Source organism: Cetorhinus maximus, chromosome 12 (genome assembly GCF_964194155.1).
Source record: "Cetorhinus maximus chromosome 12, sCetMax3.hap1.1, whole genome shotgun sequence".
Taxonomy (NCBI): Eukaryota; Metazoa; Chordata; class Chondrichthyes; order Lamniformes; family Cetorhinidae; genus Cetorhinus; species Cetorhinus maximus.
In genome coordinates this window covers 81,146,799-81,171,071 of record NC_135890.1, presented here as the reverse complement: position 1 = coordinate 81,171,071, position 24,273 = coordinate 81,146,799, and the positions used below count along the sequence as shown (strand labels likewise).

The 24,273-nt window shown below is 43.0% G+C and overlaps 1 protein-coding gene across 2 annotated transcripts in view; it reads right to left on the bottom strand.

Moving 5' to 3' along the window:
- kremen1 (kringle containing transmembrane protein 1) overlaps nucleotides 1-24,273 on the bottom strand; it is a 256,485-nt gene that overhangs the window by 48,287 nt on the left and 183,925 nt on the right. The window contains exon 9 of one of the 2 annotated variants that reach the window (XM_078554008.1): nucleotides 1,115-13,279. The exons of the other annotated variant lie outside the window; for it this stretch is intronic. Coding sequence (XP_078410134.1) covers nucleotides 13,123-13,279 — 157 coding nt within the window. The 3' untranslated portion in view covers nucleotides 1,115-13,122. Of the gene's footprint in view, nucleotides 1-1,114; nucleotides 13,280-24,273 lie in introns of those variants that run through there. 2 annotated transcript variants of the gene reach the window in all.

Genomic DNA, 24,273 nt, shown 5'->3' with positions numbered 1-24,273 from the left:
CATAATCCTTGACTCCCTTGTCAATCAAAAATCTGTCTGACTCAGCCTTGAATATATTCATAACCCAGCCTCCGCTTGTCGCTGGGGAAGAGAATTCCAAACACCAATGATCCTCCAAGAAGAAATTCCTCCCCATCTCCAACTTAAATGGGAGATGGCTTATTTTTAAACTGTATCCCTGGTTCTAAATTCTCTCACAAGATGAAACATCCTCTCAGCATCTACCCTGTCAAGCCCCTCAGAATCTTTCAATAAGATCACATCTCATTCTCCCAATGAATATAAGCACAATCTGCTCAAACTTTCTTCCTGAGGCAAACCCCTCACCCCAGGAATCAGCCTAGCGAACCCTCTCTGAACTAATAAGGGTAATAATGAATATTAAAAGTGAATTCAATGGGTAACATTAAACTTGTAATTATGAAGTAAGTGACTTCTTGATGTTTTGATTAGACACCAATTTAGATATTAAAAAATGTAGTTGCTGAGGAAAAAATGCAGGCTTTTTTACTTCTCATTAAGTATTTGGAGTGATTCAAATGGTTCATTTTGTTATACCTTATTTGTTATTCTGAATTGGTTGTTTTCATAATCCTTTAATGGTTTCTCTTTGCCAGTTTTGCAGCCACTTTCCTCTCTGTCAATTTGTACATTTGTTGCCTGTTTAGTTTAGATCTTTCAGCTCATCAGAAAATTGCGATTAGAAAAATGTGTGTGTGACAGAAATAGTGGGTGGGAATTTCTGGTCCTGCCAGCGGCGGGCAGCAGCCAAAAGTCTCTCCAAAATTTTCCCGCCCAGCCCGCAACGATGCCCACCGCTGGCGGGACTGGAAAATCCCAGCTAGTGAGACTGCAACAGCAGAGGAAGAAAAAGGCAGGAAGTGTTACACACTGCTACATTTGACCTGGCACAGAAGAGTCTGCATTACACTAGTAGGTATTTACTTTACCAGTGACGATGGAGTTCTGGAAGCCAGTGCGTAAGTGAGGGGAGGAAAGACATGTGGGAAACTGGGCAATGTGACTAAATCAATAGGTCTGATGACAGTGTGCAATTTTATTTCCACATCTTGCACAAGAAAATAAAACAAAGTTTAGTAGAAACTGCAAAATGTTATATTTTAAGACATGCAAATTTATTAAAACACAGATTTAATAAACTACAGTACTCTTCATAATTTAAGTTTGTAAATATTGACATCCATACATATAGAAAAAACAGAATAATTTACTGTACAAATTATTGCTTATACTATCTTCATATATATTTCCACTTTCTTATGGAGAATGGGAGACATGAAAATAGCTTAAAAATGTTTTTTTTAACAGAATACAGTTTTACAGCATATACCCTGCTGGTACTTGTCTCTTTTTCCAAAATGTAACCAGGTATAAATGGAGACAATATCAATTTCTAAGTGTTTTAGAAATATTAATGTATTCAAAAAACACATTTCTCAATAAAATAAATTCCATATTTTGTAACCTCTTTCCAGGAAAGACCTTTCTCACAATCCCATTATATCCCCTTAATATTTCATAGTGAGTTTATAATATTTATAGAAGATATTCTGATCAAATTGGTAATTGGCATTTTTGTGACAGATTTATATTAACATATCGAGGAATTCATATCAAGGAAATAGCTTAATTTCATTTTTCTATGTTTTTATAGAGGGATTCTTTTTCCAAGAACTTTTTTCCACCTTTTCTGCTTCTATTCGGATTCTGGCAATGATAACCATCAAGGTTACCTCCGCTAAGTTCAAGGATTTTCTCTGAATGCCCCCAACCATCATTTATCTTAAAACTAGAGTTCTGCAATGGTGGAATAAAATGTACTGTGTGTTTTTTGTCATATTTTGATCTGGATTTATGGTAACTTTGATAACATTAGAAATAGGAGCTGGCATAGGCCATTTGGCTCTTCGAGTCTCTTCCACTATTCAATAAGATCATCTTCTCCTTCGACTCCGTCTTCCCACACTATCCCCATATCCCTTAACGTCCTCATTACTCAAAAATCTACTGATGGTTAATTTTCCCGGTACTCAGCCAGGTATGTTACAAGTGCAAGCTTGCAAAGGGCACTTTTTGATTGAGGATTGGGTGGGGTGCATTAATCGGATTCAAATCTCCATAAAATGTGTACATAACATGGGATCTCCTGACAGTCAGGAATTCTGGCGATGCTAATCGACACTTAACAGTGGTTTTGGACATTACGTTCTCATAGATGACCCTTGCCCAAACAGAAGGTGAGAGGTAACCTGGATATGATCATAGGATGTGTGAAAAACGTATCCCACTTGTGATGAGCACAAGGTGCAAATTGACAGGCAACATGCTCTTCGGATTTGCAGCAAACAAAGCTGAAGACACAGAAACCTTACCAAATATAAAATAGGCAGGAAACCAACAAACTGGGACAAATGATTGACAAGTGCAAGTACAGGTTCTGTGTTGCATCTATACAATGGTCACACCAAAATCCTGTATTTGAATCGCTATTGGATACCAATGTTTAAGCTAAGATGTGGAATTGGCTTATATATACCTGTGTAATTGAATACCAATATGATCTATACAAAGCACATTAAGAGTGCGGCTTATACAAGGGTATGGCTCACACAGTAGATTTCATGGTAACAGTCAATCTCCCTGATCCATCCAATCTGAAGGTCTGGACTTGTGCAGACTCTGAAAAGCAGAAAAGAATGACTACGCAGTTCAGGGGTAGGAGCAACTTAGAATTTTCCCAATATTGTTCCTTTACCATGGACCAGTCAAAAGTCTGGTCTTGTGGGTATTGAAGAAAACACAACCAAAGGAGTCATAAAATAAAGCAAAATAAAAATGTCTGTGTTCAGCAGCATTACAGTGGTCGACCATGTCACTTTTAATTGGACGCTAGTGGGCTTAAATACTCAGCAGTGCCCACAATTGAGAATTGCTGTGCTGCATTCTAGGTCAGTCATTAAGTGTTCAGTCGAACTTCCATCTGGACTGCTTCCTCACAACAGAATATTCCATTTTGTTGGTATTTATTCTACTTGACCACATCAAATGATGTACTGATCACTTAATGACAGCCAAACTGGAGAAGCCTGGCGTCTAGGCAGCACTGTCCTCTCAAACAAAGGAAGGCCACATAAAGGCAACCGGCATTGTGGGGAAGGCAGAGAAAGCAGAAAAAGACCAGAAATGAGAAAAGTGAACTGAAGGACCTGAAGTGATTATCTAATCAATAAATATCACCATGTCTTTGATGAAGGGAATGATTTTACTCCAATGGACCCAACTTTCCCTTTACTGAAAAGTTAAGAAACAGAAAAAGAGAAAGCCACCCAACAGAAGAGATAAGACCCAACCCCACTTTAATTATCTCTACTCAATTACAATAATTAAAGGCTGCTTTGACAGAAGAAAGATTGAGCTGTGCATGTAAGGACACACCAAGTATGCAGACTCATTCATACTCAAAAAGCTTGAAAATTCATGTGGCCCCTAACTACCGAAAGTAATTAAAAACCCTTCCAGAAATGTAATCTTTGAAACATATCATTAATGTGTAATTTAAAACTGGAGCCCATTAGCAATGCTGGAAGTCCTGTGCTGAAATATGAGAACCCCTGTATTGTACACAGGATTCCAAAGAAAAATCCAGAAAGCCGCCTCAGTAACGCTTCACAATCTAGTGGGTCAAGAATTTCCACCATGACATACCCGTATAAAAGACTACTTCAAGGCCTGAACTGAACTTAACTGGCTTGATGTGAAGTGGTGGTCCCTTTAAGTAAGGGCGAAACATTGTTCAGTTTGTAAAATTCAAACCAGTTAATAAAAGGGATCCTGAGGGATCCAAGTCATGCTTCAATTTGGCTCAGCACAGTGTTGGTTCTGTTTGCACTTACCCCAACTAACTGATTTATCACACTATATCTTTGCATTTAATATACCTTCTCATGTTTAGTCTTAACAATCTGTAATGACTTGTAAAGCTAGAACACCTTAATACACATTTATGAGTTGGAGTACGTGTATTAAGGAAGCTACCTTCTCGCTTTCAATTTTCATATGTTTCTCACACCTTATGCTGAATACATTTCTCACAGATCGCCCAAGTTGGATATCATTCCATTTCCACTAAACTCTGTGTTGTATCTTTGTAAACTAGCATTCCTAAAAAAAAATTACCCTGCAAGGCTTTGAAACGATACAGGAGGAGCCAGACAATATCAATTCTGATTAGGCACAATGCAAAATGGCATCACTCAAGGAAGTCTGGTTAAACAGTAGCTTTGAAACTGTGTAGGGAGCCGCAGGCTGCAAGTGTATTCCAATTATTGCTTTAAAAGATTTTTAAAATCCTGTTCAATTTCAGTTTATTCATAATTAACATTACTTTGTGCTGAAGACAATATTTTCCTTAATCCTGTCACTCTATGGACAACAAAAGGAAGTAATTTTAGTGACCAGCAGCATTTATTTTGGCCTTTGATGTATAGTATAGAATGGCTGTTTGTTGCAGATATCTGAGTTATTTAGCCTGAGGTTTATTAGCTTTGGTTTATCTTTAAATCTTTAATGTCTGGCAGGCTATAATTTCATGCATCACTAGCCCACAGCTCCACATACTGCCATTTACCTCAGCTCTGGGAAGCTGCCACTGCTTTCTCCTTTCAGGTCCTGGCTGATATGCTGCATTGAAGCCTCCACAATCAGCAGCATTCTTCAATAACAAGAAAACCTCTGCAAAAATACCCTCTGCATTCCAGATTTCAGTAGGGGTTGGCTTTTATTTAGTTATTGCAGATCTTGAAATCTTCTATATGAGCCTAGCAGCTGCAGCACTAGGATACCAGGTGGTTTGGCACTCAGAGGTAGAACATGGATCTTGAGCCCATTTTTCAGGCATAAAAATGTGCAAAAAGACCGATTTTGAGGGCTAACATCTCATGCCGAAAATGTGCAGACTGGAGTGGGGTGCTGGCATGCTCTGCATGGGATTAGTAAACAGTCACCCATAAAAGGTAAATGTTCTAAAGAAAAATTTTTAAAAAACAATCATTGTGGTGGAGCCAAGGTAAGCAAACTCCAGCCCCCATCACAATCCCATTCTTCCCTGTTGCCACTCCACAGCCACCTCCGAGGTCTCACCTATGGGTTGCTGCCAGCGAGGTAAGCCTCAGGAAATGGGGCTTCCTCAACTGGGCAAGCTGCCCATGGACGAATGTCAGACACAGGCAGCACAATCTATCAACACTATTGAGGCGCCCAGCCCATATTTGGGCCTGCCTCAAGCCTCCTGGTTTGAGTGCATGCTGCTGCCACATCAGGGCCTTTGCTTCCAAAACCAGTGCATCGGTGAATCAGCACTTCTAAGTTACCTCATTATTCTAAAAGCAAAATACTGCAGATGCTGGAAATCTGAAATAGAAACAGAAAATGCTGGAAAAACTCAGCAGGTCTGACAGCATCTGTGGAGAAGAAACAGAGTTAATGTTTCGAGCCCAATATGGCTCTTCTTTGGAACTGTTCCGAAGATGCTGCCAGACCCCCTGAGTTTTTTCAGCATTTTCCATTTTTGTTGCCTTACTATTCTGCCCTGTAGCCTCGAGACAGAATGGGAAGTTCTGACCATTATCATATTGGTATGGGGAGCGATTTACTTAAGGTTGAATTGCACAGGGATGTCTTCTTCTCTATAACATTCATTGTGTATGATTTCCAAAGATACAATTATACAAATAGTCTATTGGTCTTCAAGGTCTATTAGCCGACAGGAAGGTAAGTGCTTCCCTGGGGGTGAATATAATTCTGAGTCAAGCTCATTGAAAATTTCAATTGGTTTGACCCAATGCAAATTCCTTTTTAAACCCACTGGTTTGCTTACAGTGCTTTGTCCTAGGGCTAAATGATGCAGATCTATAGTCATTACTTAGTACAGAGTCAGTTCGCAATATTGCCTGGGTTATGGGGGATGGAGTGAAAGACAAGGATGATGTTGAACAAGGGTTAAATGCTTTCCTATAAGGACCAAGGAGTAATCAGTCCCAGCCATTCACACATGCCACCTAATTGTCTAAAGTTACAATTATGAGGTTTGTAAAATTATTATGTTTTGGGACTGTAGCTTTAAATTTAGGATAAATGAAGGGGGTTATGTAACCTGTTCCACAGTCTGCCTGACAGTAAGCCTGGGTGATGTGATAGTTAAAGATCAAAAGAGGGCGTATTTTATCTTACTGAGAAGGGGCAAGACATTTATGCTTGGAGTCAATGGCAATAGTCACTAATTCATCATGAATAGACCCTGAGTCTCCCAAAGTTCCAAAAAACTTTTATAGGCATCAGGTTCTAAAAGGATTTTCTGTTCTGTCTATTTACTTCAAAGATGAAAGGAAGTTGGGATCAAAGATAGATATTTATCATTTCTACCTGAATGCAAGATTAATAGGCTTGATACTGCCTTGTGGAAGAGAACATATGAAGCCAGTTTTGAGATCAGGTTACAGGCTTCCCTACAAATCAATGAATATCACAGGAGAGGGTCTGTGTGGTCAGCAGAGAGAAAAGGCTGCTTGACTTTGTGAGCTACAACAGCCAGATGTGGGAGGGAGTCGACATCTAGTCAAAGAGACACATCCTGCAACCTTCCACAGATTTCAGGCACTTTGTTCTGGCATAGCCAGGGGCATGAAGCATCATCAAAACAGGCTTAACTGCAATGGTGGGTTTAAAAAAAAACCCTGAAAGCTAAGAACTAGTTTTCCTTAGAAAGCTAAGGACTGTCTGGAGACAGTCACTAAAAGTTACTATTTGGTGAAATGGGGAAATGGAAACCCCATTGGAAACTGGGAATAACTGTGGACTATTTGCTAAAAGGAATATAATTACATGGAGATTGCGATGGGTGCTAGGCATAAAAGGGGAATGTTCCTCTCTGTGGCCAGGATTTTAAGGCCTCACCGTGTGTGGCCTGTAGTTTAAAGTATAAGTTACCTACAAAAATAAAATAGTGTTCAGTCAAGAGTGCTTTTAGTCATTTGTTACAGTAGGTTTGAAACATGAAATGTTGATGTGCCATTCTTTTAGCTATTAACTGGAAGTTTGAATTTTTTAAAAAACATTATAGGTCTCTTTGGAGATGCTTACAAAATTTGAGGCCCTTTGCAGGATTTCAAATTCACAGGCTGAGGTGAGTACAGTGGGCTTGGCCAGAGCTCACACAGGCCAGATTTCACGGTGACTTTTGTTGTATTTATTGAAAAGTCAAAAATGGCTATGTCTGTTGCAGAAGCTTTCCTCAAAAGGGAGGACTTATCTTTGAGTGCCTCAAAATAGTTAACAAAGTTTAATTTAAAATCAGTGGCAGAAAATTTGTAAATAGAGTTAAAAGTAGGCACTAAAAAAGCAGAGATAGTTGAGGTATTGGCTTGAAGCTTGAGGAAGATAAAGGTAATCCAGATAAAATGAAGGATGAGTTGGCTAGGATTCAGTTACAAATGAAGCAGGCTTGAAAAAATAAATGAAAAAACTAGGACCCAAAAGAGATAGAGAAAAAGAAATGTGAAAGCTTGAATTAGAATTTCAAAGAGTAAAAGAAAGGAAAAGCTTTGAATTGCAAAGAGAACCAGGAGCCAGGAAATTTGAACTTGATAGAGAAAAGGCTTCGACTACATGGAAAGGGAGTAGCAGATAGATTTGATGATGGGTCAGGTTTAACTCATGGTTTTGACTCAGCAAGGAGTATTTGCTAAGTAGCTAAGTTCATTGAGGACGGAGCCAAGATGTATTTTGCTTCATTCGAGAAAATTGCTATGAAGTTACAGAGCCCACAAGAAATTTGGACAATCCTATCATGAAGTGTTTTGGTAGGAAAAGCATTGGAGGTTTAATCAACCTTTTCAGATGAACTGTCTGCGGATATAGTTAAGACTGCTGTGCTCGACACCTATGAGCTGGTTCCAGAAGTAGTCGAGAAAAGTTTAGAAACTTGAGGAAAAAACAGAATCAGACCTTTGTGGAATTTTCAAGAGAAAAAGAGATGGCATTTAATTGATGGTATAGATCAATGAAGTTGGAGCAAGATGTTGAAAACTTTAGGGATATGTTGTTGCTGGAAGAATTTTAAAACTTTATTCTTTCGGAATCAAGTCCCACCTAGAATGCCATAAAGTTTCTAAATTAAGAGATGCTGCAGTTTCAGCTGAGAGTTATGAGCTATCCCACAAACACATGGTTGGGGGGGAGTGGGGGGGAACAGCAAAATATTGTTTGCAAACCCACAAAGGTGCTGGAGAGGGAAGCGAAATGATAATGAACAGAACACTAATTACAATAATAATGATAATGAACAGAACAATAATTACAAAGGAGGGTGATAGCAAAATTGAAAAGACAGGTACTCCTTAAAGTAGTAAAAGAGACAGTATAGAGGATGGGAACAGATGGGAATGATTTGAGGAGATCAACCTGTTTTTATTGTCATAAGACAGAGCATGTAAAAGCAGGCTGCTTGAAATTAAGACCAAAGCCAGTAGCTTTTGATTGTGTTTAGTGTTTCTCCAGAGAGTGCTGTGCCAACAGGTAGAGCTGGTGAAAAACCAATTCCACTAATGGTGGTGGTAGATTCAAGCATAGGATTATGGGAGTTTTATGTTTTAGGGTGAAGTAACTCCATTTCTGTCTGATAATGGACTCAAAAAGTTTATTATCCGTAGGGATACAGGTTCAGTTCAAAGTTGGATGTTAGCAAAAGACGCAAGTTTTTCTCCAGAGAGTTCACTAAATAGAAATGTATTGATACAGGAGACCGAATGAAATTGTTTACCTATTTTGTTTGAGTGGAGTGAGTTTAAACTGTGCTTTAGTCACAGTTTATACTATCTGCAGTATTAAATGTGCATCAGAAACTTGTGTAAAGTTTCAAATAATTACAGCAGCTAAAGATAAGTTTGGTCCTATGAATATTACATAAATGCCCTACCCTGGAATATTATACTAATTTTCTCCTCAAAGGATCAAACTCTCTTATCCTCCTATACATCTGGTCACCATCCAGCTTTCATTCCTCTAGAACTTATTTCTAGCAATGATTCTGTTATAGAGTCTGTTATTGTAGGAGTGATGTCAAAGCTGCCTGTTAATAATGTTGATTTCATACAAGGAAATGACCTTGCATGGTATAAACTGTTGCTATCTCCTGGGATGAGAGACAAGCCGACTGAAATTAACATTGTACTCAAACAATCAGGGACTATTTGTAATCCAGGTGTATAAAGTACTCTTTCAACTAAAGATATGTCCAGAGAATCAAAAGCTCAGACTTCTGAGAGTAAAGAACCCTTGAAACCTCCAACTGGCAACAAAGAGTTAAAGTCAAATGCAAACAAACTGAATCTGTCTGCTTTGAACTTGCCTGCAGACTCTAAGTCACAGGAGTGAAAACAGAATACAGCATCAGAATTCCAAGCTAATGAGCAAACAAAGAAAGACAGTGCGGTAAACCAAAATAATTTGAATCTGGTGAATGCTGTTATTTTGGAACTATGAAGGCATGTTAAAGTTTAGAAAACAAACTGAAACTTCAGAAGGATGAAGCCGTTATTCTTGTAGAGGAGTTGAGCAAAATGTGTGCCAGCTGGAGAAGGGAGTTCAAAGCTATAAGGGAACTCGCTGAAAAAGGGAGTACCAAGACTTTTTGATTCACCATTAACATGATCTTAACGAACTGCTTAAAGCATTGAAGGAAAATTGTAATCCTATGTTTAAACATGGAAAAGATGACTCGAATGTTTGTTTGGCCGAATCTTTCTTTTTCAACCAGGACCTTAAAGAATCAGTAGCCATGAAAGAGAATGGAGATCAGAAGTTAAAATCTGAACAGGATGATCCAAAGACTGAGCTAAAAAGTCAATACTCTGATGACAATGTAAAGTCTGATTTTAAAGAAGAACCAAAAGGGAATATTGAAGCCAGAGTGTAAAAAAAAATGTTATGACAGAATATTTCTTCTCAGTTTATAAGTTACAAGTGCCGGTATTCAAAAACCAGACGGACTATCACAAGTCAGCAATATTCTTCTTGACAAAGTTTCCCAGACTGAATCAATTCTGTCATCTTTTAAAAAAGGCCATGGAAACAATGTGAACTTTAGTCATCATGGGAAAGGGACTACTAGCAATGAAACCACTTCTCCACCACTTGACTGACAGGACTTTAAGAATAGCTGAAGAAAAGGACCATAAATCTTAACTGTTTCATGTACTCGATTAGCGCAGGTTAAACATCTTGATGCTGCTGGGATGAACTATTTAATGGACAATGTGACAGCAGGGGGGGAAATACGTTACTTGGACTGTGTGTCGTAACTTAGTTGTAAGTTAGTTGTTAAAGTGTATAGAATGTTAAAAGTTGTTATGTTTTGGGTTGTGTTTTTGAAAACTCATCACTATAGTGATCATTTTTCAGTCTTTGGGGGAGGTGTTACAAATATGAGGTTTGTAAGATTATTATGTTTTCTGACTGTAGCTTGAAATTTAGGGTAAAGAAGGAGGTCATGTAACCTGTTCTGCAGTCAGCCTGATAGTAAGCCTGGGTGGTTTGCTTGCTTGCAATCAGAGGAAGGCTTATATTGTTTTACTGAGAAGAAGGTGCAAGGTATTTATGCTCTGGACATAATGGCAGCAGTCTCTGAATTTGCAATGCGTAGACCCTGAGTGCTCCAAAGTCTCAGAACAGTGTTATAGGTATAGGTTTGTAAACAGTTATGTTGTGCCCGTCCATTTACTTCGACAATGAAAGCGAGTTGGGATCAAGAGTAGCTAATTAACATTTCTACCTGAATGCAAGGTTAACGTGATTCACACTGCCACGTGGATGAGAGCCGAGGAAGTCATTTTTGAGATCAGGTTACAGGCTTCCCTACAAATCAATGAATACCATAGACAGACAGCAGAGGATCTGTGTGGTCAGCAGAGAGAAAAGGCTGCTTGACTTTGAGAGCTACCACAGCTGGATGCAGGGGGAAGATGGTCTCTGGTTGAAGGGATGGAACTGCAGCTTCCATATTCTGTATGGTCTGGAGGGAGGGTCGGCGGAGGGGGTGGGGAGGGGGGCGGGGGGTGGAGACAGAGGGGTAGAAGAATCATCAGAACAAGCTTTACTCTCTGAAAATGAAGGAAAGTGCCTGGAGACAATCACTCAAAGTTACTACTTGGTGAAATGGGGATGCCGGAACCCATTAGAAACTGGGAGCAACTGTGGACCAACAACACTCAAGAAGTTCAACATAATCCAGGACAAAACAGCTTGCTTAATTGGCACCCATCCATCAACTTAAACATTCACTTCCACCACCAATGCACAGTGACAGCAGTGTGGACTATATACACCGCAGCAACTCACCAAGGCTCCTTCGGCAGCACCTTCTAAATTCACGACCTCTACCACCTAGAAGGACAAGGGCAGCAGATGCATGGGAACACCACCACCTGCAAGCTCCCCTCCAAGCCACACACTGTCCTGACTTGGAACCATATCACCGTTAATTCGCTGTTGTTGGGTCAGAATCCTGGAACTCCCATCCTAAAAGCATTGTGGGTGTACATGCAACAGATGGGACTGCAGCAGTTCACCACCACCTACTCAAGGGCAATTGCCCACATCCTGTGATAGAATAAATTTAAAAGAAAGACTGTTTGCTAAAAGGACTGTAATTCTGTGGAGAGTGTGATAGGTGATAAGTATAAAAGGGGAATGTTGCTCTCTGTAGTTAAAAGTTTAAGATGCCTACAAAAAGAAAATAGTGCTTAGTCAATAGTGCTTTTAGTCATTTGTTACAGCAAAAGTTTTAAAACGTGAAATCTTGACTTATCATTCTTCCAGCTATTAACTGGAAGTTTGAATTTCTTTCTAAATGTTATCAGTCTCTACGAAGATGATAACACTAGTTACATACCAGCGCTGGCAGAGAACAGGATCAGGTCGCTGCCGGGCAGGCAACTGTGCGATGCGAAGGGTACTGAAAAGAGGCATAAACAACAGACACTAGAGGGGTAACATATAAACAAATACAAATGAAATTCTGCACATGCACAGCAATACTTATTTTGGACTTAAGCTTTTCTGAAAAGGCAGGAGAGGCTTGTTTAAAGTTTAGTTTTGACTGAATGGAGGGAACTCCAACAAAACAGATCCATCACCAGCTCACTCAGCCCTACATGCAACACTACTTTTAGCAACTGGCATCATGTTAATTCAAGGTGAACTTTGACATTCCCTGTAACAGAATCTCCAAAGGCTCACCACCCTTGAATTCATTATTCCTAAAGGATTGCAGGTATGGATTTATACATGTGAGCATATTTCTGGTTCTTTTCCATGATTCTTTTGTCTTCACAGTGATGGTCCTGCGATACAGCAATTAAGGTTTCGAAGGCTGAATTAGAATCGCCATTCACTGTGGATTTTACAATGGTTTTCTTTCAATCAGAAAACACTTCCTTATGTTCCTTACCTGCAACATGATTGAATTCTTATTCAATAATTTAAGAGCAGGTTTGGTGTTAAACGTTTTTGCTCTTCTGCAACTGTTAAGAAATCACCCGCAGAGCTCAGTTAGGTAGTGCAGACACGCTTGGCCTAAAGGGCTGAATGATCATTGCATGAACATAATTGAAGAGTCACCCACAGAAGGATGGAATCACTACCAGTCTGCATCTACTTCCAGAAGGATTCAGAAAGTCAAGTGAAGTGTCCTTCCCTTTTTAGACTCTAATAGAAATCCAATCAATATAACGTAGAGCCTCATGCTGGTGATTGCCTCCTCCTTGTTGAGCTGTGAGAGCATAGCGTACAAAAGTTGCTGAGATCTTTTGTTTTTACTGGACTCTGGCATTGGAGATGTCAGCCAACTGGTCTGATGGTGTTCCAAATGCGCATGCGTGAATGCGTGTGTCCGGTGTGAAGTGCTTAATTCAGTGAGTTTAAAGCCACCTCCACGCTGAGGTATCAAAGTGCTGGATGTTGCAACTGAAAGATAATTTAAAGGAGCTTCCATGTTGAGGACTAGTGGCGGAGGTTCTTGGGGCGTTAGTTCTTTGCTGCTGCAGTAGGTTAATCACCCACAAGTGGACTTCGATCTCCATGTTGGTCCTTCAGCTTTTTCTTAAAGAACAAAATAGTCGAGGGTTTGTAGGTGATGACCCAGGGTTCAGACGGAGATGACTGGCTGCAATTCTCTGAGCTGTCTTGTGCAGGAATTCGACGAGACCTAAAGAAAAATACATTAACCTTTAAGCACAAATTTAATTGATCTTTAATTCGTGGATGCTTTGCACATCATTAGTTTATTTTTAACAATTCATTGCATTCATCATTTGCACCCACAATCTTCCATTAGCTAAGGGGGAGAGGTGAGGCCTCTGGCATAATATCTATTCCTTTATAACTGGTTAAATGGCATTCAAGGTGTGCTAACGTGGCACACTTGCTGTGCCCTAATATATAGAGAGTGGCAGCAAACCAGCTTGAAGTGCCCTAACCACTGATCAAATCAATTTTAAGATGAATTAAAGATTATTTTCAAGGCTAATTTTAAGCCTCTGGCCATGCTGTGGTGAAACAAGTGTAATGATCCTTCAATCCATGTTCAAGCTGACATCGGCCTTAGAAGTGAGAAAAGAACTTGGCACTTCCATCCTGAGTACCATCCCTTTCCTCATTAACTCTAGAGATTATTTTGTGTGTAGTTTCCTCACAGCTAACTGATTAGTTCAAGGTTCCTGTGGCTCAGATAGTTGATCCACCAGCTCAGATAACACTGAGCTATACTCACTAGGAGGATCTCAGCTTCAATTCCAAGGGCAGAATTTAACGCTCGGCGTGCAGGCAGGCGCCTGACACGCCCGAGCGTAAAATGACATGTGATGACGTCAGGCATGCATCCCGATGCCATCGCACACTTGCGCAATATTTCATTCGGCGGGCACGCGCCAGAGTCGGCTGCGCACCCGTCGATAATTGAAAGGCCTATTAAGGCCACTAACAAGCTAATTAAAATCAAATTTACACTGCCCATCCAATCTTACAGTCGGTGGGCAGGCAAAAAGGCCAAGCGGCCTTTACATTTCCTAGGAAACCTCATCCACGAGCGGGATGAGGTTTCCTAAAGCAAATAAACATTAACTAAAAACTTGATTTTTGAATTAAAAACATGTCCCAGCTCCTGTGACAGAGTCACATGAGGGGACATGTTTTTTAAATTTTTCACTGTCTTCATTAGTTTTTTTAAAAAGCACTTTAATTGCCCTGAGGCACGGAGATAGAAGTGTTATTTCGTGCACATGCGCGAACCGTGCACTAGGCCAGGCTCTCCCTGCCCGCACAGGTAACGCTGAGCGCTGCTGCTCATGATCCATGGAGGGTGGGCCTTAATTGGCTCGCCCACGTGATATCGCGGAGCAGAGCTGATCGCAGGCAGCAGTTGGCTTCCCGACCGCCCCCATCTGCTCCCGCCAAGCCTGCCCGACAAGGAAAGAATTCTGGCCCAAGACTTTACAGGACTTAAACCCACAACCTGCTAACTCAGAGACAGGAGTGTCAGGGCTGGGAATAGCAGAGGCAAGAGTGCTACCACTGAGCCAAGGAGTCATAGGATTGATGAGTTAATACACAGGTAGAGGTAAAGGGTGTGGATCTCAGCCATTACTGAGACATGGTTACTACTTGGTAAAGATTGAAAACTATATATTCCAGGGAAAGTGACTTTTAGAAAACATAGACAAAATGGAACAGGTATCCCTGAGAGTAAAGGATGCAGGTACAGCAAGCAACCACAAAGGCAAATGGTATGTTAGCCTTCATTGCAAAGGAGTTGGAGTATAAGTGTAAGGAAATCTTGCTGCTGTGACAACACATCTGAGGTATTGTCTACAGTTTGGGTCTCCTATTCTGTCTCCGTGTTTATAAAGGAAAGGGAGGATGTAGATATCGTAGTCCAGGAGGAACATTGCGAGATATTGGATGGGATAGTCATAAAGAGAGAGGAAGTACTCGAAGGGTTGAAATCCTTGAAAGTTGAAAAGTCACCAGGGCCAGATGGATTGTTTCCGAGGCTGCTGAAGGAAGTCAAGGAGGAGACAGCAGATGCTCTGAGGATGATTTTCCAATCTTCACTAGATACAGGGGAGGTACTAGAGGACTGGAGAAATGCAAACATAGTTCCATTGTTTAAAAAGGGATCAAAAGAAATGCCAAAAAATTATAGGCCAGTTAGTCCTACTTTGGTGGTGGGCAAATTAGTAGAATCAATCCTGAGAGATAGGATTAACTGTCATGTGGAAAGGCATGGACTAGTCAGGGATGATCAGCATGGATTTGTTAAAGGAAGGTCTTGCATCACAAATTTAATTGAATTCTTTGAGGAAGTGACAAGAAGGGTTGATGAAGGTAGTGCAGTGGATGTTGTGTACATGGATTTTGGCAAGGCATTTGACAAGGTCCCACATGGCAGATTGGTCAGGAAAGTAAAAACCCATGGGATTAAGGGTAATGTGGCAAACTGGATAAAAGGTTGGCTTTGTAACAGGAAACAAAGGGTAGTGGTCGATGGATGCCCTTGCGAATGGAAAGTTGTCTCAAGTGGTGTTCCACAGGGCTCAGTGTTGGGGCCCTTGCTGTTTGTGTTATATATTAACGATTTGGACGTGAACGTGAGGGGCATGATTGGGAAATCTGTAGATGTCACAAAGATTGGCCGAGTAGTGGATAGTGTGGAGGATAGCCATAATCTCCAAAACGATATAGATGGGTTATAGATAGTGGGCGGTAAAGTGGCAGATGGATTTTAACATAGAGAGGTGTGAGGTCATACATTTAGGGAGGTCAAACAGTTACAGGGATTACACAATAAATGGGAATATACTAAGAGGGGTAGATGAAGTGAGAGATCTTGGCGTACAAGTACACAGGTCCCTTAAGGCAGCAGTTCAAGTAGACAAGGTTGTAAAGAAGGCATATGGAATGCTCTCCTTCATTGGCAGAGGTATAGAATATAAAAGTAAGGATATAATGTTGGAATTGTATAAAACACTGGTGAGGCCACAACTGGAGTTGTGTGTGCAGTTCTGGTCACCACATTACAGGAAGGACGTAATAGCTCTGGAGAGAATGCAGAGGAGGTTTACAAGAATGTTGCCAGGGTTAGAAAAGTGTAGCTACGAGGAGTGATTGGATAGGTTGGGGTTATTTTCCTTAGAACAAAGAAGGCTGAGAGGTGACTTGATTGACGCATACAAAATTATGAGGGGAATAAATAGAGTGGACAGGATAAAATTGTTTCCCTTGGTGGAGAACTCTAGAACCAGGGGACATAGATTCAAGATAAGTGGCAGAAGGTGTAGGGGGGACATGAGGAAGAACTTTTTTACGCAGAGAGTAGTGGGTGTCTGGAATTCGCTGCCCAAGATGGTGGTAGAGGCAGAAACTCTAAACTCTTTTAAAAAGTACCTGGATCTGCACCTTAAGTGCTGTAAGCTGCAGGGCTTTGGGCCGGGTGCAGGAAGGTGGGATTAGAAAGGGCACCTGGGTGTCCTCGGGCTGGCATGGACAAGATGGGCCAAATGGCCTCCTTCTGTGCTGTAACGTTTCTATGGTTCTACGGTTCTATACCTAGGGAAAGATATACTTGCCTTGGAGTGGTTGCAACAAAGGTTTACTAGATTGATTCCGGGTTTAAGTGGCTTGTCCAGTAAGGAGAGATTGAGTAGAATGCATCTATAATTCTCTGGAGTTTAGAAGGATGAAAGGTGACCTCATTAATTTGACAAGTAGGGATGTAGAATTGAAAAGTAGGGGAGTTATGCTACACTGGTGTCGAACATTGCTTAGACCACATGTGGAGTGCTGCATTCAGTTCTGGTCACCATATTATCGAAAGAATATAGAGGCACTGGAGAGGGCGCAGAGATGATTTACAAGGATTGTCCCAGGAATGCATGGGAATACATATGAAGAATGGATTGACAGGCTGGGTCTCTTCTCTCTTGAAAAAGGGATGATCTAATAGTGGTCTTTAAAATTATGAAAGGTTTTCATAGATTTCATAGATAAGAGAGAATTTTTCTTCTTGTTGGGAAGAGAATAACTAGGGGCTATTTATATAAGATAATCACCAAGAAATCCAATAGGGAATTCAGAAGAAACTTTTTTATCCAAAGAGTGGTGAGAATGTGGAACTCACTATTACAGGGAGTTGTCAAAGCGAATAGTATAGATGCATTCAAGGGGAAAACTCTTTCGAGTTACCAACAGTCACAGATTGCAACTTCTTTCGAGTACAATCACAGTTCTTGGTTTTCCGGGAGTGGGACATGAACCCACAACCCTCTGATTCAAAGGCGAGGGTGCTATGAACTGAGCCACAGCTGACACCTCCAATAGGGAATTGAACCCACAACCTTTGGATGTGGAGCCAAAGCAGAAGGAGGTGGGATTGAGAGAGGGAGCTTGCATTCAAGGGGAAGCCAGACAACATTTGATGGAGAAGGAAATAGAGGGTTACAATGACAGATTTAGATGAGGAAAGATGGGAGGAGACTCGAGTGGAGCATAAACACTGGCATGGATTGGTTGGGCTGAATGGCCTGTTTACTGTGCCTTATATCCTTTGTGGTCCTATCTAATTGAAACATAAAATTCTTCAAGAGCTTGGCAAGATAGATTCTGCTGTTTCCCTGGCAGCAAAGTCTAGAACTAAGGGGTCAGCCATTTAGGACTGAGATGAGGAGGAATTTCTTCACTCAGAAAGTTATGAATCTTTGGAATTCTCTACCTCAGAGGGCTGTGACTGCTCAGTCATTGAGTATGTTCAAATTGAGATTGATAGATTCTTGGGCAAAGGGAACTCAAGAGATATGAGAATAGGGTGGAAAAGTAGAGTTCATGTCAAAGTTCAGCCATGCTCTTACTGAATGGCAGAGCAGGCTCGAGGAGCCGTATGGTCTACTCCTGCTCCTATTCCTAATGTTCTTATATTCAAACATCACAAATTGAGTAAATACAGGTTAATTTGTGCTGCAACTGAACCTAACCCCAACCCATTCAATCACTTGTCTTCCATCAATTGGTGATTACAAGTTACACTTAATGACTCTGTGGTTGTAGTTCCTTCACACCTGGAATAAAGAACAATCAGATTAGCATGACCACTGGCATCAACTTGGCATGTACCAATGATTTGCCTCATGTTGAAACACATTGAGCCGCAGACTTGGAAAGTCAACTGTTCTGATTCTAAACTTTAAAATGATCAATGACTTGATGAGGCCACTGCATTCTTTGATGATAATATCTGTCAAATGCCAGAAGTCTATTTATGGTTGCTGTGCACAAAGGCTGCTTTGGGGGAATTTGCAAACAGAAAGGAGTTGAAGGAATTCTTGAGTCTTTCAGCTCCCTTTTCAGGTATAATTTTAAGCTGACAGTCGCTTCTCTTTAAGGCCTTTTCTCTTCCAATTTCTGAAGAGAGAGGCGCTGCCATGGAAACAGCGGAGTTATGCCAATCCACATTACACCACTAAAGGCCGAGTTCAAAACTCTGAATTCTGAATGTACGACCTTTCACATTTATTTTTCATGAGACAGAAAGGCAGAAAGCCTGCCAATTGCAGTTGAAAGTGTCACTGGTGTCAAATTATGATTAAAATTATGAAACTCTCCTTCCCAATGTGGCAACGTAGCATCTTCAATGTGGCTGTGTTGTTGCAACATGCCCATTTTTAGTTTTGTAGCTACAGCATAGACTTTTCTAACAAGCCACCTCTTGGAGAATGTACAAGGGATATATGCTCGGCAGTTCAAAATGTCCAAAAAAGATAAACAGATTACGGTTTCTCTGAAAGGTTCTCATTCTGCTTCAGGTTGTTGGAGGCCAGATATACGACTGAGGTGTGTATCAGGACACTGTGGAAGTCCTGATATGCGGACCTATGTGGAAATTGCCCGGGAAGTTTGAACTGCCAATAGGCAATTCCCTTGCTCCCTGGGTCCCTTCACAAATGTCTCCGACTCTTGAGTTGGGTTTGGACAGTTCCACAGTACTTACCTGGATAGTTACCCAGGAAATGTCAGACAGATTAAAACCGAGTCTAGCACCTGGATAACTACAGAACTGGCCCCTGCAATCAATCCTCCGAACCTCCAATTACACACTCCCAACCACCTGAGAACCCCCTCAACCCAACAACTCTCCTGACCTGACCTGACTACTGCAGCCCAATACTAACTCTCTGCCCCCACTACCCTCCAAATCCAAAAGACCCAACCCTCCCGACCCAATCCGGCTACCCCCCTGACCTGACCCAACAACCTTCCCATTCTGCTTCTGAGACGTGACTACCCCCTACACCCCAACTACCCACCTGACCTGACCCGACCCAACTACCAACCCCCCTGACTACCCAAATACCCCTGACCATCCTCTGACTACCCGATAACCCACCGACCACACGACTACCACCCCGACAACAACCTCAATCACCTGACTACCCTCTGACCACCCCTCCAACCACACGACTACCCCTCTGACTCCCTGACCACCCTCCCAACCACCCGACTATCCCCCCGACCACCCGACTACTCCCACAATAGTACCCCCCGACCACCCCCAACGACCACGCAACTACCCCCTGACCACCCAACTACCGCCGGCCACACGACTACTGTCCTGACCACCCGACTAACCCCCAACCACCCAACTACACCCCTGATCAGGTGACTACACCCCCTGACTACCCTCCGACCACCCGACTACCCCCACCACCTGACTACCCTCCGACCACCCGACTAGCTTCCCCAACTACTCCTCAACCACCCGGGACTACACCAGGATCACCCGATACCCCACCCCCCCGGCTACCTCTCAACCACCCGACTACCCACCCCCGACCACCTGACTAACCCCCCCCAACTACCCCTCAACCACTAGGCTACACCGGGACCACCCGACTACCCCACCCCCGACTACCTCTCAACCGCCCGACTACCCCCCTGACCACCCAACTACCCCCGACCAACTGACTACCCTCCGACCACCCGACTAACTCCCCCAACTACTCCTCAACCACCCGACTACACTAGGACCACCCGACTACCCCACCCCGACTACCTCTCAACCGCCCGACTACCCCCATGACTATCCGACTGTCCCCCTGACCACCCGACTACCCCCGACTACCTGACTACCCTCCGACCACCCGACTAATTCCCCCAACTACTCTTCAACCACCCGACTACACTAGGACCACCCGACTACCCCACCCCCGAGTACCTCTCAACCGCCCGACTACCCCCATGACTACCCGACTATCCCCCTGACCACCTGACTACCCCCCTGACCACCCGACTACTCCTTAGACAACCCCACTAACCACCAGACTATCCCTGACAACACCTCCAACCACCCGACTACCCCCAACTACCCGATTACCCCCCGACCACACGACAATCCCCCAGACCATCCGTCCAAACACCTGACTACCCCCCAAATCCCCACTTACCATCCTCCCCACCACCTGACTACCCCCTGACATGACTACCCCCTCTCCCACCTACCCCTACCCACTTAGCTACCTGACCCGCCTACCTACCCACTTCACGCCTACCCATTTATCTACCTCGCCCCTACCCATTTACCTGCCTACCCACCCCACCCCTACCCACCTAGCCACTTCACCCCTTACCTGCTTGTGCACCTACCCACCTCACCCCCTACCCACCCACTAACCTACATTATCCACCTATCGAACTCAACCACCTAACTCACATGCTTGATGTGGAGTGGTGTCCCTTGAGCTATTGGCTAGTGACTTGTTCCAGGAAAAACAGATGTAAGCATGTGCTTTGTCTGCCTCATGGGTCACTAGATGCAGGAAATTGTAAAAGTTCTTCGAAAGTGTAGTCACTATTGTGATGCAGGAAAAAAGCTCCAGTACACAGCAAGCTCCCATAAAAGGCAATGTGATAATGACCAGAAAATGTGCTTCGGTGATCTAGAAACCTCAGAAAAAATAAAAGCAAAATACTGCGGATGCTGGAAAGCTAAAACAAAAACAGAAAATCCTGGAAAAACTCAGCAGATCTGACAGCGTCTGTGGAGAGACAAACGAAGTTAACGTTTAGAGTCTGTGTGGCCCTTCTTCAGAGCTAAAGAGAAGTAGAAATGTGACAACATTTATACTGTTTAAGGGGGGGGTGGAGCAGGTAAAGCTGGATGGAAGGTCAGCGATAGGTGGGGGCAAAGGAGAGATTGACAAAGATGTCATGGACACAAGACAAAGAGAGTGTTAACGGTAGTGGTGAAGATGAAAGAAGGTGCTGATAGTGGTATAACCATTCCTTGTTCCAGTCCTATACAGGCCCCCTCCCACAACTCTTTCTCTGGTACATCGATGACAGTATCAGTGCCGCTTCATGCTCTTGTCCGGACCTGGAAAAATTTATCAACTTCGCTTCCAATTTCCACCCCTCTAACACCTTCACATGGTCCATCTCCAACACTTCCCTTCCCTTCCTTGACCTCTCTGTCTCCATTTCTAGTGATAGACTGTTCACCAATATTCATTATAAGCCCACCGACTCCCACAGCTACCTCGACTACAGCTCCTCACACCCTGCTTCCTGTAAGGACTTCATCCCATTCTCTCAGTTCCTTCGCCTCCGTTGTATCTATTCCGATGATGCCACCTTCCAAAACGGCGCTTCTGGCATGTCTTCCTTTATCCCTAACCGAGGTTCCCCCAAACTGTGGTTGTCAGGGCCCTCAACCATGTCTGACCCATCTCCCACAACTCTGCCCTCACCCCTTTCCCTCCCTCCCAGAGCCATGATAGGGTCCCTCGGTCCTCACTTTTCACCCTACCAGCCTCCACATTCAAAGGACCATCTTCCGCCATTTCCGTCAACTCCAGCGTGATGCCACCACCAAACACACTTTCCCCTCACCCGCCCCCGTCAGCATTCCATTGGGACTGTTCCCTCCGGGTCACCCTGGTCCACTCCTCAATCACCCCCAATTTCTCATCCCCTTCCCACAGCATCTTCCCATGCAATCACAGAAGGTGCAACACCTGCCCCTTTACCTTCCCACTCCTCACCGTCCAAGGGCCCAAACACTCCTTTCAGGCAAAGCAGCGCTTCACTTGCACCTCCTTCAATTTGGTCTACTGCATTCGCTGCTCCCAATACGGTCTCTACTTTGGGGAGACCAAATGCAGACTGGGTGACTGCTTTGCTGAAAACCAGACCTCCCTGTCACTTGCCATTTCAACACACCATCCTGCTCTCATGCCCACATGTCCGTCCTTGGCCTGCTGCAACGTTCCAGTGAAGCTCAACGCAAACTGGAGGAACAGCACCTCATCTTCCAATTAGGCACTTTACAGCCTTCCGGACTTAACATTGATTTCAACAACTTCAGACCATGACCTCTCTCCTCCATCTTCCCTTTTCTAGTCCTTTTTTTAAAATTCATTTTTATTTTTTATTTACTTATTTTTATTTTTATTCATTAATTCACTGTTTTATCCCTCTTTTTATCCCTTTTTATAATCTCTTTTTCTATCCATTTTCCCCAACCACTGCCCCTCCCCCCACGTGCCCCCACGCGCCCCCGCCCCCGAAACGGGCCATCTGTCACTTGTTCCATGTTGCTCTTTCACAGAGTGCTTACCTCTGTTCTGCTATTAACACATTCTGCTTTCTTACCTTTATGCCACTATCAGCACCTTCTTTAGTCTTCACCTCCACCATAAACACTCCCTTTGTCTTGTGTCCATGTCAGCTTTGTCAATCTCTCCTCAGACCCCAGCTATCCAGCTTTACCTGCTCCACTCCCATTTAAAGAGTATTTCTGCTTTTCTTTAACTTTGAAGAAGACTCATATGGATTCAAAACATTAACTCTGCTTCTCTCTCCACAGATGCTGTCAGACCCAGAACCCTAAGAACATAGGAGCAGCAGAATGCCATTCAGCGCTTTGAGCCTGCTCCACCATTCGATAAGATCATGGCTGATCTGGTTGTGGTCTCAGCTCCACTTCCCTGTCTGCCTCCCGCATAACCCTTGACTCCCTTGCCTAACAAAAATCTGTCTAACTCTGCCTTGAATAAATTCAAAGACCCAGCCACCAATGCTTTCTGGGGAAAAGAATTCCACACACCAATGACTCTTTGGGAGAAAAAGTTTCTCCTCATCTCTGCCTTAACAGGGAGACCTCTTATTTTTAAACTATTTCCCTAGTTTTAGTCTCACCCACAAGAGGAAACATCCTCCGGGTATGCACCCTACCATTCCCATCAGAATCTTATATGTTTCGATAAGATCACCTCTCATTCTTCTAAACTCCAATGGGTAAAGGCCCAACCTGTTCAACTTTTTTTCATAAGACAAGAATTTGAGTAATAAATATTGGCTAAAATACTGAAGGGAACTCCCCTCCTCTGATTCATAAAAGTGCCATGGGATCTTTCTCCTCCCCCTGAGATAACAGACGATTTCATGTCTTACCCCAAAAGACAGCACCTCTGACAGTGCAGAGCTCCATCACTGCTGCATTGCACTGTCAGTATAGGTGATGTGCTCAAGCCTCCAGAGTGGGGCTTGAACTCAGGACATTGTGACCTCAAGGCAAAAGTGCTGCCAACTGAGCCATGCTGGGACCCTATAGCACTGGATCTGGGAATTTCCCCTTAATTTAAAAAAGACAACTTTGGGCTGAACTTTGGTCACATGATTGGGATGGAGGTGGCTCTGTTTTTGGGCAGGAATTTCACAAGGGTGAGTCCTTAATTGATATGGAGGTGGGCTTTCTGTCCACTTAGAGCCACTGCACGTGGGAATGGAGGTGGGTCAGGCAATGTTTTTGGACTCACTCAGACACCCCATGGCAGCCATCACTGAGGCTGCTGGCTGTCCTAAGAGAGAAATCTGCTGGTTGTGGCAAGATCTTCCATTGCACCAGAAAAAAGTGAGATGTCAGAGAGAAGCCGGAGGCCTGACACCTGGGGCAGGGCAGACCCTTCCTTCATTGATGCCAGCCTGAACCTAATGTTGGAGGCAGTGAGGGAGGGGAGGGAGGTCCTCTTCCTGGAGAGTGGCAGGAGAAGGGCAGCTTGGTGTGCAGCAGTGGCACCTCTAGATACAACGTCATCTCCAATTCCTCCTCCTCTCTCACCTCCTGTTCTTGCTTCTCCCCCAGTGGGTTGTCTC